At 43.9% G+C, this 17,859-nt stretch overlaps 1 protein-coding gene across 1 annotated transcript in view; it reads left to right on the forward strand.

Annotated features, from left to right (window-relative positions):
* Nucleotides 1-9,068: 9,068 nt before the first annotated feature.
* The window catches only part of ARHGAP20 (Rho GTPase activating protein 20), an 89,178-nt gene continuing 80,387 nt past the window's right edge, over nucleotides 9,069-17,859 (forward strand). Inside the window, exon 1 of the mRNA XM_044442691.1 lies at nucleotides 9,069-9,202. Coding sequence (XP_044298626.1) covers nucleotides 9,104-9,202 — 99 coding nt within the window. The 5' untranslated portion in view covers nucleotides 9,069-9,103. The remainder of the gene's footprint in view (nucleotides 9,203-17,859) is intronic.

Genomic DNA, 17,859 nt, shown 5'->3' on the forward strand with positions numbered 1-17,859 from the left:
AGGCTTCCCAAGTCTTTCTAGACAGTTCAGCCAGTTTTAGGTAAGGGAACTATCTTAAAAACTCTGATTATTTTTTAAAAGTCTGGCCTCTGGGAATATATAAAAAAGAACCAAGTAAGAAGAAAGAAATGTGACTTAAAACCATGTAGAAGGATTCATAAAGTTTAACCATGTATTCCTTCATGCCACTACTTTTAAGATTTATGAGGCACAATTCCAAACGGTCTACTCTGAAGCAAGCCCCATTGAGTTCAATGTTGCTTACTCTCATAATGGAATATAGAATTCCTGCCTTACATGTAATCTCACTCTCTGAAGATTACAAAAAACCCCCTCATGCTTACTGGGGATGATGGGCACCTTGTTGTTGAAGGGCGATTCTTAATGGAAGTGGGAAGGGATAAATAAATTGGCTTTCAAATAGAGAACAATATAGATTTGTGCTATGTAACAAATCAGACTTCTTCTCTCATTCAAAGCACAGCATGTCTGCTGGGAATCCAGATTCCTTGTAATTTTACAGCTTTGCAGCCCAGAGATGGATCAAGACTTTGTCATATTTAGAGCACAGTCACTAAAATTAATGGGACTTAATCATAATTAAGTTAATCAGTCCCACTGATTTCAATGGATCTACTCTTATGTTTGGATCCAGCCCATAGGCAAAATGTACACACTAGTATGAATGTTATGGTGCAGGGTGTTATTTCTGCTGATACAAAGAAGGCACTATTTCGGAGGAAAAACCAAAGACAGCAAGAATTCAATGAACAGGAAACATTTTCCCTCTTGATATGTTAATGCTCATGCAGCTGAAGTAAATGCTTCTCTCTAAAGGCAGTATGGTAATCCCCATGGTGGATTAGGCAAGAAAGAATTGCTCTACCCAAAAGCAAGTCCCCCAGTAAATGAATGAATACAGGTGAGTTATTCCATGGGGGAAGTGGTACCCTTGGTCTGGTCCAGGAGCCTGTCAAGGTGCCATCAGATGCCTGGCTGACATCATCCGGACACGTTATCAACATGGCCATCCCTCCCTTGAGGTGGGATGAGTTCCTGCTTCAGGCAGCTGCAGGAATTTTAGAAACATAGAAACAGAGCAAGTCAGAAGGGGTCTCCTGGGCCATCTAGTCTGACCCCCGGCTCCAGCCAGCTCTGCTCACAACATGCCCACCATGTGCATGTCAAAGGGATGGAAATCCTAATGCACGCTGCATATAGTGGAAAAGTCACTGCAAGAGTACACAGATGGCAAAAGCCAGCCTTGCAGGGTTGTGTGTTCTTTCTTCCTGAAATTGGAGTCCCCACAGAAAGGAAATGGGATTCAGTTCTTATCAGGCCAGGGCCCTTCAAGAGAGAAGGTGCTTCTAAGCTGCAGGAAAACCTCAGCCGAGCCAGAACAAGCCCGCTCAGGGAAGAGTTGCTGCTAAGTACAAACAGTAAGGCTGCAGGCGCCAAACTGCAGCAAGCAGTTTAGAGCCCCCTGCAGTTAACCAGCAGGAGGGGGAATGGATGCAGAAGCAAACAGAGGACAGTTGCTCGTGCTTAGTTTTTTGGTCTGACTTGGGTAACTGTGAGTGAGGTGCAGTGCGGAGTGAGGTAATTTTAGCCCTGGACTTCAGGTGGAGAGGGCTTTGGAAGACCACACTGTATTACTTAGTTGTGAAACACACGGCTAAGGTTTCTCATGTTCTTGCCACCCATCAAGTATTAGCATTCCTAATAGGAGGGGTGTGATAGAAAGAAAGACAGACTCTGAACATGTGCTGTGTTGTTTTAGCTTTGCTTAAATCACAGCAGCACAGTACAGTTATACTGTGCAATGGAGTTTGTTTCTGCCACCTTGAGCCTAAACACATCTACGGGGAATGTTCAAACTTTCACCTTTAAAACACTCTCCGTTTGATGCAATACACTTATCGAGCTGTTTTTTCCCACTTCTCAAAACAAGTTTTGAACATGTCGGGTTTGATGCCTTTTAGTGCTTCTGCTGTTTTTTGTTTCACCTCTTCCACACTGGCAAAACGTTTCCCTTTGAGGACTTTTTTCATTCAGGGAAACAAAAAAAGTCACACAGGGCAAGAGTGAATGAATACAGAAGATGGGGCATAATGGCCATGCCATTTTTGATCAAAACTGCTGAACCCTCAGCTGAACAAAACTTCACCACTGCACATGTTCATGTAAATCAGCCATCGCAAAATAGGCAAACACGTTGAAGAGTCTCCAAAAACAACAGCAGCAACAACAGCCCTCACTGAAGCCGAATGCAGCCTGTCACAACAACCCTGCTGGGTACGCTGATGCAGGTGGGTTCCTAGAACACTCACCTCACGGGGGAAGCCTGTACTACAAGGGACACCCCCCCAGAAGATAATTTCTGTGTTTTTTGGTCCCCCCTCATATTTCATTATAGAAAAGAATGATCTAGTTTTTAAAATAAAAGCAGTTAAAATGAGCAAATAAAATGCACAGACCTGCCTGGCTGCCCCAACAATGAAAAGACTAAAATAAGATGAAAGCTTTCTGTGGCAAGCCATGCGAGCCCAGATGGCTTCCTGTATCCCCAAGCTGGTCCAGCTGCAGATCCCAGGCCAGTTTGCCATGGTCCCCACCCTAAAAGTATAGCATGCTCTCTGTGGGGTCATTTTGAGAGGTCCTTGGTGCAGGTCTAAGACACAGCCCTGGTTGTACCACACAGAGGGGGAGGTGGCTGTTGATTTAGGGTGCCCACATGCAAGAGTTGACAGAACTCATGCATGCTTCTTGTTGTGCCGAAGAAGACATTTTAGCAGGTGTCGCTCACAAGATGGGTTATATGTGCTGAAATTCCCTCTTGGGCACCAGCAGTAGGCAAAAGGTAGCTGTGGATCTAACGGTAGATTTCTGGAATATCCATTTTAGAACAGCAAGGACTTCTGCCTCCCAAGTGTTAGCAGTAGTGGCCCCAAAAGAAAATCTTCCTTCCTATTCTAGTACAGAAATGAAGAAAGTTTCAGGTAGCTAAGAGTATGAAACAGAAGGATTATGAGTTGCTTTGGTGCTCAGACTCCAAACATGTTCCTGGGCTCAGCATTCTTTAATTCTGTGTGTCTTTTGCATGAGGCTCCACTTGGTAGATCTTGGAGTTTGATTGAAAAAATGCAGCAGACCCTGTAAACTCCACACCCCTCTTCCACAAAACTACTAAAGGTTGAAATTTTAGGTTGAAATTTTTTATTTAAATAAAAACATACAACAAAACAAAACTACTAAAGGTGTACCAGCTGTGTGCTGCTTTGCAACCACTGCTCATTTTTTGAGTGGCAATTGTACCTGCAGAAGCAAAAGTCGTTGTTGTTAGTTGCGAAGCCATGTCCGACCCATCGCGACCCCATGGACAACATTCCTCCAGGCCTTCCTGTCCTCCACCATCCCCCAGAGTCCACTCAGGCTCACGTCGACTGCTGCAGTGACTCCATGTAGCCACCTCATTCTCTGCCACCCCTTCTTCTTTAGCCATCAATTGTTCCCAGCATCAGGCTCTTCTCCAGTGAGCCCTTCCTTCTCATTAGGTGGCCAAAGTATTTGAGTTTCATCTTCAGTATCTGCCCTTCTAAAGAGCAGTCAGGGTTGATCTCCTCTAGAACTGACCAGTTTGATCGCCTTGCGGTCCAAGGGACTCGCAGGAGTCTCCTCCAGCACCACAATTCAAAGGCCTCAATTCTTCGGTGCTCATCCTTCCTTATGGTCCAACTTTCACAGCCATACATTGCAGCTGGAAAAACCGTAGCCTTGACTATACACACTTTTGTCAGCAGGGTGATGTCTCTACTTTTTAGTATGCTGGAAGCAAGAGTACCCTGATGTTAAGAACGCATAATATTATTTTTTAAATTATGATATATATAAAAACATTTCTTCCTCCCTCCCTAACACACATCACAGCCCTTGCTTAAGGAAGAGGCAGGGAAATCCCCCGTCCTTCTAGAGGAACTATCCAAACCGCCTGCTATTGGCCACTCCTGAAATATGCCCAGGAAGAACTGCAAAAGCAAGAGAAGCAGAAACGCAACTGCTGTGAACACCTCTGATAACAAACAGCTCGGAATACAAAGGACTGACATGTGACTCTCACAGCATGTCATGTACTCACTTCATACAACGTATTAGATGTCCTGGCGACAACAGTCTTTTCTAACTGTCCTGAACTTCTTGAATGGTTTCACATAGGAAGACGATTTATGTGCAGAAACAGCTTGTCATTCACGGAGCATTGTTCACAAACAAGCAACCAGTTGGCAGCTTTGTTTCTGGTAGGACCGTTGGTCATTTAACTGGTCCAAAATAGGCAGAATGTCAACAGAGGTAGTTTTTGAGAAGATACTGCTATTGTAGGGAACTTTATATGCATACTGAATTTCGTACAGCTAGCACATACAGAGAAATGCTATTAAATTGGTGAAAATGCTATATATGCGATAACTCTGAACTTCTTCATTAGGAACCTAGAACAAAATTTGCATAGTATATTGAAGAGATGTGCTAAGGGCCTTTTGTTAAATACAACCTATCGTGGCATTCTTAGGATGGTAAGCATTTATAACTCCCCTTGGTCAACAGAAGGTTTTCTGTGTGTTGAAAGGTCAAAATACTTTGAGCAGTATCCACCATTGATGCGTGCCAGAGGGCCCCACAACTAGTGCAATGGGAAGCTACCCGAAGCAACTGGAAGTGGGCCAAGATACTAGTTTCTGGAATGAGGCCGATCGGCAGTGCTTGCAGATCAGTCCCATTCAAGACTAGAGCACCCCTGCAAGGTTTCAGGGGTGCTTTCAAATGCACTGGCTTTTTGTTTTGCCAGTGGTGGGATACTATCCCTTGTGAGTGAGCAGCTCTTTCCCTGAAATGACTAAAATTATTTGTTTTACAAAAGCAAACTTAAACTGTCTCTTATATACAAAACTTCGTGCTATAAATATTTTCCATTTCATCCTGTCTGATGACTCACAAGCTCCTATCCAAATCACAATATATATTTTTCAAATTTACAGACAATCAGCAAGCATCAAATATTTAAGAGCCAGTCATGGATTCGGCCGCAGGATGAAAATGGGCTCCTAAAGTATTAAAGTTTTTAGAATCTGTATCTGATCTTAGATGTTTGTGTGATTATTCAGCAAGAGAAGTTGGTCCAAACAAGAAACCTTGGAAGATCACATGTATCTTAGTATAATTGCTTTGATTGATTCTCAGCTCCCATACAGTGCTTTGAAGAAGATCTTTAGTAGTAGCACTAGCATTAATAAACCTATGTCATCCAAAAATGGACAAAAGCTGGGAAGAAAACATTTTTCATCCCAGCTGTAACTGGAAAGCACAAACCTGTCAATTTCAGCTTTCCTCATTTTCTCTTTTTTCTAATCCTCAGTTTGTTTCATTCTGCTTCTGAATCAGTTTTAAACTTTTTTCAAAGAGTTGACAAGAAAGTGTGCATTTTTGTGCTTATTTCTCTTAATATGTGAATTATATGCATGTTTAGAACTTCTCCATACTAGGATGTTAACTGGTTGTTAATCAGCTGTCTGCATTTTGGTTATGTTGCAGAATTGATATCTGAGCACTACACAAGAACATTTGTTTTCCCACTATATAACCTCTAGGTAGCACTGTGTTATAGTGAAATAGAGTATATCAAAATAACAGTTTCTTTCACAATTAAATGACACATTTTCCCAGGGCTAAAAAAGAAGCCCACCAAAAATGCTTGTTAGAGAAATGAAACTGGAGGGTCATTGTATTGTCTAAACCCCAAAACAATGTTGAATAGGGAATGACAAGCATATGATTAATGCCATCTAGATTTGTAGCGACCTAAACCTCTCCCTAGTTGGTCACTTTCCTCTGGACTGATCAGGATTGCAGACCTAAACATCTGGGAGAGGCCACATGTGGCCACCCCTGCATATGTGACACAGGTATAGATGGCATCCCATCCCTCTACCTATTGCAAGCCCCATTTTGCATATACAGGATCCTGCTCTTTGCATGCCCAAAGGAGTGCGAATATGTGAGAGAGATGGGAATACAACACCAATCTTACAGTTGCTTGCACTCTAGAATGCATACCAGCTATAAATGACTTAAAATGAGAACTGACATTCTCTCAAGTGTATCATGTGTTTGTTGCATGAGCAGAGAGAGCCACACTAGCAGACATGAATATAAAGTCAAGATTTCTGGCCACATTCCTCTTCCCAATCTCCCACACAGAGTTGCAGATGTTTCTTATTTTAAAGGGTCATCCCCCGCTGCCCCAACAACATCACAGTCTCGTAGAGCATAACGGATGTCCCTTAGCTCTGCATTTTCACAGAATCTTACAGAAGAGACAACACCAAACCCGTCTTCATGCAACATTTCTGTGGGCCATTCTATTTGTAGGACTGTTGTGGGACAATTAAAAAAAGGAGGAATGTCATTTTAAATTAAAGGTGCATTCCAATCAAGGTAGGTACCTTATTTGAATTAAAGTGCCAGACATACACGCTTCGTTCTTTTTGTAAATTTGATTAATCACTTGTGAAAGTAGCCTTAATTTGCTTTTCCAATTAATTTCTCACTTTGCTAGTATAACAACTTCTTTGTTTTGCCTTGCATGCTTGATGACTCAGTCAAAAGACTTTCAGAGAAATGCATTATTCCGGGTTGTAATATTTTCCCCTTGCTTAGTGAAATAAAGAAACTGAGGCCAGTGCTGCTAATACAACCGTTTATTATTTTCACCTTGTACCACTGCCTCCAGTTCCCTTTCCAACCACTTCTGTTTGCCTTCACGCTGAATTTCGGCTTGCAAGCGCCTTGGGGCAGGAACCAGTCCTGTTGTACCAGGGCCAGCCCTACCACTGGGTGGTGAGGGAGCCATCTCAGGTAGTAGACAATGACGAAGGGCAAGGGGTTAGGAGACAGAACTGTAGGTATCACCTGGTCTTCCCTGCACTCCCGAAGTTAGCCTGCTGCCCTCCGGAGAGGTGCAGGATGCTGGCAGCACTGAAATAGTTCAAGGACAGGCTGGACATGCACATGGTGGGCATGTCGTGAGCAGAGCTGGCTAGGCTAGGGGTCAGACTAGATTGCCCGGGAGGCCTCTTCTGACTCACTCTGTTTCTTTGTTTCTATGAAATAAGAGTCGGCTTTCAGTGTAGTTTGCTTCCATCTTGCCATCACCTCAAGTGGCAAAACGAATGGGGCCAGCCCTGTCGTGTCCTTTGTAAAGCAAGCTTTGCTGACTGGGCATCCTGCAGATGTATCCTACAATTCCCACTACACCAAAGGACCAGCCCTCATGGGGAGGGCAATGGCTGGCTGGGGATGATAGGGAATGCAGTCCAACACACCTGGAGTGAGCTACGTTGGCAAGGGCTGTAGTAAAATGCATGCACTGATGGCGCTGAACCAACACACAAACAGTAATTGGGGATTTCATGGGAAGCTGACTTCAGTTCCAAAGGTGCTTCACACTGACGGTGAATTAGCACTGGGCAAAGTGTGCACTTGAATGCCTCATACCTCTTGGCAAGATCCAGCAAAAACCACACGCCTCTCCCAAACTTCCCTCTTTGTTCTTTGGTTTGCAAAGAACGGCCATACCTGCTCTACCCCATTAGTTCCTTCTTGGAGCCCAATCCTGTGGCCAATTTGCATAGTCCCCTTCCTCCTCTCCATTTAATATTCACAACAACCCTGTGAGTTAGGTTGAGAATTCACTGACTGGTGATGAGCTTTATGGTCAAGTGGGGATTAGAACTCGGGTCTCTTGGGTCCAGCACAACAGTGTAACTGTGATGCTGCACTGAATTCTCTGGAGCTTCTCTTATTGGGAAGTATGGTCCACTGATCTCAGCTAGGCATCTATCTCCCATCCTCTAATTAACCTAACCAAGCAGTGTTGCCAGCTTTCTAACAAGCTCTTTCTCTTGTGCCCTTAGAAGCTTGTCTTCTACACTACCCAATAGCCAAAGCTCTCTTGCTAGTTCACAATTTAAACCATGAAATTAGGATAAAATCCAGTATAAAAATCAAATAGTTCCCCAAATAAGAATTTCCCAGACTTAACCACAAACATGTTTTATTCAGGTCAAAATCCTATGCGTGTCTGGATAGAAAAATGTCATACTGCTCCCAATATTCCTTAGTCAGTGTTTTCTTTTTAACTAAACTTGCATAGAATTGTGTCCTAACAGTATTTTTTATGAATAGGGATATTATTCTTAGGGCGTTTATAGATACAATTTGCTAACATTTATCTTATTCTCTTTTCATATTGGTTGATGCTGATATTGATAGCCAGTATGAAATATTAGGTCATGATAAATGCTGGCAAAATGCTTCTGCGCAACTCCAGTAATTAAAATCAGTAATTGTTAATACAACTGACAGCTTGTGTTTTCTTCCTTTTCTTTCTCTTCTCAATCCCAAAGAGACACATGTTGAATTTAAACTAACATCTGGTTACCTGTTCTCAACTGATCCAATTTAAGTAAGCACATAATCGTACCTTGCATTTCATGTAAAATATATTTAAAAATAGTTGAAGTTATAGAATAATATGATTTATTTCATTTCCAGTGCAAAACTCAACTCGAAGGCCCTCCAAAGCGTGCCTAATCTCGGAATTCTGCAATCTACTTGGGGGCGGATCTAGCAGTGCGGCCCAGAAAAAGAGGCGGGGCTCTGAGGCCACGCTCTGGCTTGACCGGCTCGGCTCCGTGGGGACGGAGGCCGTCGGTGGGCGGAGCTTGGCGGAGAAGCTTTAGCGCTAGGGGGTGGAGGCGTGGCTAAGGATGCTGCGTTCTGTCGCACTCGCATCGCTCCTTGCAGAGCGAGCTGCATCTGAACTCGCGGTAGGCTCTGGGAGATGCTGCAGGGGCGGCTGCTGCAGAAGCAGCCGCGCAGCCTTTTGCATGCTCCTGTTCCGCGCTGCTGCAACCCTTAATTCTCCATGAGAGCTGTCAGTGGAGTCACCGAAGGCGCCGCCGCCTTTCGCCCTGGATTGGGCAAAAGCCTGTGATGACCCTGGGCTTACTTCGGGCTGTTTAAACAGCGGGAAAAAAAGTGGAGCTTGATGGAAGCGATGTCTCCACAGCAGGACCACATTGGGCAGGGGCGCACTTCCTCCCTGACCGGGGGATCCCGGCTATCCACAGCGTCCGAAAGCAAGAAGGTGAGAGCTCTCCTCTCTTTCCCAATTCCCCCCCCCCCGCCGCCCCTTGCAGCGCCGTTGGCAGAAAGGAGGGAAAACGCGTCGTTTTTCCTGTGGCAGCAGAGCCGAGCGAGTCGTCTTCGCCCATTTACTCAAAGCTATTCTCGCTTGATGCTTGCAGGTTGGGTCCTGGATGGGCTCGCTTAATCGGGAGCAAGCCCTACTGATTTCTATGTGGCATTACCCCCAGCTAAGCACTGCAGTCTTGCAACCGCAAACTTAAAAGCGCGATTCCTTGGAAGTCAGTCCCACGGAGGTCATTGCAGCTTAATCCCAGGTGAAGGATGGCCGCTGCAGCCTTGTAACCGGGAGGGAAGGCGCTAGGTCTCTCTCGCGTTCCTTGTTCGTGGCAATGCATGCCCTCTTTCTACCTTTACTCACTGCTTGCTCCCGCTTTCTCTCTCCCTGCCACCTTATTGCGGCCCCTTCCATTACTATCCGTGGGTGGCTGTTGTTGTCTTTGGTGGTAGCCATTGTCAGTCTTAGTTAGAGTAAATCTATTGGAATGATGGCAACTTAAGTTAGATTAACGGTGGACACCGCAATCTTTCTTCAATTTTCCTGCATTTGGTCGGTTGAAAAAAAGCAAAACCGATCAACGGTCTGAATGTTTCAGTTTAGGAAAGCAGTGATCGTGTGAACGTGGCCTTCCCCTTTTCTAAAGGCTGCACTCGGATCCTGGTTTAAGATGAACCAGCCCTGTTTAAACGCAATAAACGCGCGCTTGCCCTCTGGAGCGAAACTCGCGCGGAGCCCTTTTCTCTCGGATGATCTCAAAATATTCGGTCGTGACTGGAAGAAACCTGTCCGCCCGCAAGCTGGCGATGCAAACCTTCCTGGTACAGCATGTTCCTTAAAAGCACCAGGGAAACCTCGGCGTGCAGCTGGGAGGAGGGGCGGAATTTCTCCCCCTCCGCACTCCACGGTGTCGCCGCATGCGTGTTACACCCAGAAGGTTTGCACGCTTGTAGCGTGTTTGCACTCGGGTGCATTACTTGGGGTCCGCTCTTGCTGCTTGCCAGCCCTCATGCCTTACAGCTCGAGCACCGCCGGGCCTCAGATCCGTGTTAGCCGCTTACTGACGTGCGCTGTGCTGGGAGAAGTTCGTGATCGATCTCTTCGTGGGTTGATGGAACATGGCCTGATCCCGGGTATCGGGTGATCGGGTTGGGCTGGCATCTTGAGGAGCTGCTCCTTGTCGGCGCTTCTGGAATAGAAATGGAACAAAGTGCAGGAAGGCTAGTGCTCCCGTGCGGGCCCGTCCGAGCGCGACAATGGTCCTCTTTGGAAGGGCTCCTGTGTAGCGTGCTTTCTTCATAGGCTTTGTCTAAGGCTGCAGCACCGATTCCTGGAAGGAAAGGCCCATTGCTCTGAGTGAGATTGAACTGCTGAAGAAACAAATGTAGGATCTCAGAATATTTCATATGCATTTTTGGTATTCTGTACAACAAGCCTGTTAGGTAGGCCAGTGTTAATAACCTCAAGGATTTGTGATGACCAAGCTCAACCATATCTGTGTTCAGAGGGAAGACCACTTGTGAACTGTATGTAGCCACCGTGAATTCCACAATGGAAGAAAGGCGGGAAATAAACCAATAAATAATCAAAATAAACTGAAGATTATGGGGCTGGGGGAGGGGATTCTGGCTGAAAGATCCTATCTGGGCTAAGGTCACCCAGTAAACTTCCTGCTGGCAAGTTATTTGAATTATTTTGCAGGTGAGGATGGGGGTTCTCTGTGCCACACTGCAACCAGCCTTCTGTCCAGCCTGCTGCCTTCTAAATGCTGGCTGGCGATGATTGGAGTTCCCACCATATTTGGAGGGCTGACACGAATGTGCTGTTGACGGAGCCATATTAATAAGTGCACACAAATTTGGCTACATATGCATTTGACCAGTGGGATGTGGGGAGAAAGGAACTGCTTTTCACATGATTGTCTAGCATAAGCATTTTTTCAGTTTGTTGCATGGGCCTAACAGCATTGTAGAACTCATCCTTTGAAGTTGCCTTTAAAAGCCAGAGAACAACACAGAGTTCTGTGACACCTTAAAGTCTAACAAATTTATTGTGGCATAAGCTTTTGTGGACTATTATATTTCATCAGTTGTATCCTTAAGATGCTGGCACAACATTCTTTGTTCTTATTGCCACAGCAGCCTGCTCAGAGAGGCAGCGCGCCACCTTACTTCCCCTGTCTTCCACAAAAGGTGCATTCTAGATCAGGGACAGGAGGAAGGTGGATCAGGAAATACCAATATATCTGTATGCCTTTCTGTGCAGTGTTTAGGCAAGGGTTTTGGACTCTCAGTTTTCAAGGGACAGCAGCAACTAAAGCGATACCCTGCCTTCATAAATTAGGTGGATGAAAAATAATGTTTGAAAGTCTGAATCAAGAGCAGATTTTTGTGTGACGTGAATTTGATTCTGGAACCAGTTGTAGATTCCTAGGCTAAGCATGTGTTCAGAAGCATCATGGGCCTTATTTTTTTAGTGCATGTCTGCAAGTCTGAGTCTCCGTTTTACACCTGCCTCTGGTTGGTGGGCTACCACGGTTCTAGTTCCTGGAAGGCTGCTGACTACTCATCCCTGTTCCTAGGTTTTCTTGGAAGTGCTGTGGTGGTATAACATTTTATTTCTATATTTATGAACCTGTTGTTTATTACTACATTTATATCCTACCTTCTTCCTCTTGCAGGAAACACAAGGCAGTTTGCTTGAGTATCCTTTCCATTTTATTCTTACAACAGCCCTATGAGGTGGGTTAGGCTATCAGTAGCTGCCCCAAAGACACCCAGTGAGTTTCAGGGTTGAGTAGGGATTGAACCAAGATCTCCCAGGCCTCCATCCAACACTGGAAGTTCAATGCTAACTGCATATATACCATGCATTTTTGTTGGTTTGTTTTTTAGGAAAATAAACTGTAACCTATTGCTTCTCAAATAGTTAAAGATGAACCACTGAAGACATAAGAAGCTCCCTGCTGAACAAGACCACAGGCTCACCTCATTCAGCATCTGTGCAACAGGCGTCCCACACACAAGGGCCCAAGTCCTTGACAGCAGCAACAAAATGTTGCAGCATGGTATGCTGCTGTTCCGCATTTGAACCAGCCAGCTTTGCCTTCTTCCATTCTCTTCTCTGTTTTCTGTTCACTGCACCCATGGATGTGGGGTTTTAAGAGAAAACCCTTGTGAGAATAGGAGTAGCAATCTTTCTGATGTGTTAGCGTGGTCTTCTCTAAGCTGGTGCCCCTCAGGTATATTGGAATGCAACTCCTAGCATCACCTTGTCAGCAATAATTAGAGTATTGATTTGGAGCTCAGCAGATACTATTCCCCTTTGGTCATGAAACCCATAGGGTGACTTTGAGTCAGGCACTGAATCATAGCCAGTCCTACTTCACAGGGTTGTTGTAAGGGGACAATCATGCAAGAGAACTCTTGCAAGCCATTCTGGCAAAAGGCAGAAGAGTAGGATATAAATGGAATAATGATGAGAGCCAGTGTAGTGTAGCGCTTAATAGTGTGGAACTGGGTCTGAGGAGATCCAGGTTCTGGTCTCAGTCAGCCATGGAGCTCAGTGGCCAGCTTTGGGCCAATCACAGACTCTCCATCCAACCTGTCTCAGGCTGGATAAGAAGAGGAGAGTTATGTAAACTTCCTTGAGTTCTTTTCAAGAAAAAAGGTGGGGTATAGATATAATAATAACAAACAGTAAATAAATGCATTTTTTAAAGTGGAATGGTCAGTCATGAACCAGATCCACCACTCTTAAATCATTTAGTTCCAATATTGCATCCCAGGTACATTGGAGATTCTGAGTGGAGAAATCATCCCTTGGTTCCTTGTGCTATTCTCTCTTTTTAAAAACCCTACATCTAAGAATATCCATTATATGTGTGGGCTTGCCTCTGTGTGCAAAACCTGGCAGCAGAAAGAGTGTGATTTATGAGTCAGAGACATGTTGGGGGCCCAAAATATGTTTCAGCATCCACACTCCTCTTCTTTCTCCTTCCCTCAGCCCCATTTTTTTTGACTCTGTCCCTGCCAGAGCCTATTCCAGAATAAATAGTGCAAAGACTAAAGGGAACCAAGCTGGGAAGGAAATCTCCTATTTGCAGGGTTTGCATTAAAATGTCATTAAATCCCCGCAAGCGCATTCTCCTTAGAGAATTACTGCAGCAGGCTGCCAGATTGCTTATTGGGATTTTAATGCTTGCCTGGGTTATTATAGTGCACTTCATAAATATTTCCAGTTTGATCACATTGGGGAGATTGAGAGGTAAATGGGAACTCCATAGATGTAGTTTTCCTCTTGGAAGTCAGCCCTCAAGCACAGTGTGAGACGGTTGTACTGATAAACGTTTTCTATTCTCCAGCGCATCGTCCCATCAGAGTCAAGGACTTTGAGCATTTGCAATCTTGTGTGCTGCTGTATGAAATCTAATATCTGATGTCAATAAAAATCAAGCCTTGTCTTAGTATGAAAGTAATAGCTGTATTAGTTGTACTGCAGAACACCCCATAATCTCCACGTCCTGTGTAATGCTAGCAATATTCCAGTTGGGACAACTGCTAGCGTAAGAGGAATTAATGCTTGCTAGTGTGACCCAGGAAACACACTGGGACCACCTTGAGTGGGACAGGTCAGCTGAGTTATCCATAAGCTGCACAGAGTTGTGGTATCTTGGATGCTAGCACATTTTCCTATGGCAAGAGGTTCATGGGCAGGAAGCCCCCTGCATCTGATGTAATGCACTGTGGTCCATAAAAAATGAATGTGTTAGTCTTTAAGGGGCAACAAGCGTCTTTGACATCTTAACCATACACGCTGCAGCCCTATATGCACTTACTTGGGAGTCAGTGAACTTAGTAGGACTTACTTCTGAGTATCCATGCAAAGGATTGCACTGTTGATATTGTATGGAGGATTGTGAATTATACTCTGCCTCTAGCAGAGTGTTATCCTAAAAATACAGACACTTGTAAAATGGGCCCACAGTATCTTGCCCTATTAAAAATACAGCAGTAGAAGTGCATTGCTCAGAATTGTAAATAGCCACAAGTAAATCTCTCTGGGAAAGCAAGATTATGTCACAAGGAAGAAGGCTAGCTCTTTTCTCATGCTTCAGATGTGCCACCAGTGTTTAATGTCCCTCTAGGGGCTAATCCAACACCCCTTTAGATGTGTTGGATTAAAACTCCCATTATCCCTGCCCAGCACAGACCTGCTGATTGAGTGTGATGGGAATTTAAACTGGACATTTCTGGAGGGCATGAGGTTGAAAAATGCTGACCTGGTAGTTTTATTAAACATTTCAGACTAACAATTGGTATGATTCCCCATTTTGGATCAAACTGGATTTTTGTAGGAATGAAATGATACAGGGAGCAGTGCAGGGAGGTCTTGCCTCCAAATCCCATCATGACCAGGACAGACTACACTGGAGTCTCTGCAGTGAATCCAAGGAGGTGCTGGTCTCAAGCTTGGTGGTTCGAGTGTTGGATGGTGGATCCAGGAGCTCCTGGTTCTAGTCCGCACTCAGCCATGAAGCTTACTGGGTGACTCTGGGCCAAACACAGATTTTCAGTCCAACCTACTTCACAGGGTAATTTGAGAATAGAAAGCCACCTTGAAAGGGAAAAAGGCAGGATATAAAAATAATAAGAAAATGGTGGCATGTTCGCTAGTACAAATAGCAGCTTGTGGATGAGACCTCACCCAGGTTTAGATCATGTTAAAGAATTGGACTAGGATTAGGTTCATATCCTGTTTAGCCATTTAGTTCATTGTGTGAACTTTCTGCTTAATCTGTTAAGATAAAATAGGGGAAAGTGCTATGAGCTTTACTACATGGGACATTTATTGTACGTTTGCGATTCCTTACAGTTGTTTATGGGCTCTTTAGATGACAGAGTGATTCTTCAGTTTTGCTTCTGTGTTTCTCAGAGCACTTTTCCAGTAGTACTTTTTAGAATGGGAGAAATGGGGTAATTGTATTAGAAGGCAGAAAATGACATAGTTTCTTCTTGTGTATTTAAGCTGTTGTGCTCTAGGACAGCGCCACCTGGACATTCTGTGGTGAAAGAACTCTTGGTGTGGATATCATACCACTGCCACTGTGAGATCGAGGGTGGAATATAAATGTAATAAATATGGAAATAAATATAATCCTATCATGCAGCTACTGCATCCCATGTGTGAAGTAGATAAATTGATAGTGTTTGTAAGCACTGCAAAACTAACATTATCACTCTTATAAGTAGCAAAACAGGTTTACCACATAGTCAGCCACTACAGACAACTGGCTGTCACTGTGGATACATCTAATTTGGTGAAGTCATGAGATATGGTGGCATCTTAACTCACTTCCATGATCCTTAACAACAACCACCAGGTCCCCCATGAAAAATTCTTCTTTGGGCCACATTGTGATGTAGATATGGCCAGGTATTCTGTTCTGCATTGGTCTTAATGATCCCAATATATACCCAGAAGAATTCCTGTAAGCAGTGACTTGCAGGCCTAACATTGGATGCATCATAATCTTATTGAAAGCAGTTGATTTAAGTTCTGTCTGGGATTGAGCTGTTGGTTTGATCTTAGGGAGGCTGGGGAAACTTGGCTGCTTAAGCATCTAAATGTTTGCTGCTGGTGCATAAGAACCTGAAATATATTTTAGCTGTCTGTGTTGTAATTTTGTAATTATTTGATGTTGGATGGCAAGTTGGTGTTGGCTTTTTGGAATCTTACATACTTCTTTCACTTGTGGTGTTAGGCAGAAAATCAGCAGTGCATATAGTTTCTGAGCCAGGACTAGGCCCAGCTGGGAATTTCTGCTGTGTACTATGTTAGAAAGATTATCTGTTTTATAGTAACAGGCATGCAGGCAGCCTTCTGTCCTGTCTTCTCACTGCCCCTGAAAAAGTGAAGAATGCATACAGATTTTCTGGGATATAAGCAGGCTATGAGAAACATTAATGCCTTATGAAATGGTCAAGAGAAAGTGATGGGTGGGGTAGGTTTTAGAGATGGGAGGAAATTGTATTCATTTAGCATTTTGCTCAGAACTTACCCATTTCTCACTTCTGAAGTGATACATGAACCACAATGTAGTTATCCTTCAGTCTTTGCTCTTCTCAGAATTTTGTGGCACAGCTTTCCAAAACTAAAAGCATGTCCAAAAATGTGCATATTAGAGAAAGTTGCTCAAAATGGAAAAGCACCAAATATCCCATTAGTTATTTGCCTACTGAATTCCTATCACGCATCTAGCAAATACATAGAAAGGTGACTATAATTAAGAAAATGTTATACAAAAGGAAGAAGGTGGGCTCTTAGAATTGTGACATTTCTAGAGCCTGTATCAGATACACCTGAGGGATTTTCTGCTCGACTTCTATGAAGTTTGAGTGCATTGTGGCTTTCTAGATGCTTTCGCCTACAGATTCCATCAGCTCTGGCCTGCATAACCAAAGGTGAGAGATGATGGAAGCTGTAGGCCAAATCATTGTGAGGCCAAAGTTACCCATCTCTGGCTTGAACAGAAAGAAGATGGTGCCATAAGGGACCTTGAGAGATCACATCTTTCCTTGAATAATTGTGTTATGCTGCCCTGTACTTCCAGAAAGAAAATGTGGGCAAGCAGATAAATGACATAATAAAGTACCTAATACAAATATAGATAGAATCCTAGAGCAGACTGCTTATTTCTCATCTACTTGACAGTTGGAATTGACAAATTATAATTCAGGTTCTCTCAGTTCCTGATCTTTCCAGTCCACAGTTTGTTCTATCCTGTTCGGCATCACTCTCACAAGAAAGTCTGCAAGAAAATTTGCACACATTTTGTGCAGTTATCCTAATATATGCAATGCCTAAATTACCCATTTTCTCATGCAGCATTGCTGTACATAATGCGTTTTTCTCAAATGCTGCATCTGTTGAAATTCTCTTTGGCTCGGATCAGTTAAAGGCACAGTAGCCCTGCTGCAAAACAAAAGGGGCAACTTGATGCCTGTTTGTGAACAATGCACTCTCAACAACAAGCTGTTTCTGTATATAAATCATTTTCCTATGTGAAACCTTTCAAGAAGTTCAGGATGGTTAGAAAAAACTGTTGTCACCGGGACATCTAATACATTGTATGAAGTGAGTACAAGACATGCTGTGAGAGTCACATGTCAGTCCTTTGTATTCCGAGCTGTTTGTTATCAGAGGTGTTCACAGCAGTTGCGTTTCTGCTTCTCTTGCTTCTGCTGTTCTTCCTGGGCATATTTCAGGAGTGGCCAATAGCAGGCGGTTGGATAGTTCCTCTAGAAGGACGGGGGATTTCCCTGCCTCTTCCTTAAGCAAGGGCTGTGATGTGTGTTAGGGAAGGAAAGAGTGGGCTGGTAGGATAGCTATATCCAAAGGATTTCTCTTCTTTCTGTGACTGACCTCAGTAGGTCTTACTTCCCTGTCAACATCTGTGGAATGGGATAGCAGGAACCTGAAAATGGTTCTGTCAAGGAGAAACCAAACTCGGTTTATAAGGGAAAGTGTGTGTTAATGGGCTGACTTCAACTCTTCTTCAGCTTGGTCCATTGATGCACCAACATGCTTGCCAATCTAAT

This window comes from Varanus komodoensis, unplaced genomic scaffold, assembly GCF_004798865.1.
Source record: "Varanus komodoensis strain SLA01 unplaced genomic scaffold, ASM479886v1 scaffold4, whole genome shotgun sequence".
NCBI lineage: Eukaryota > Metazoa > Chordata > Lepidosauria > Squamata > Varanidae > Varanus > Varanus komodoensis.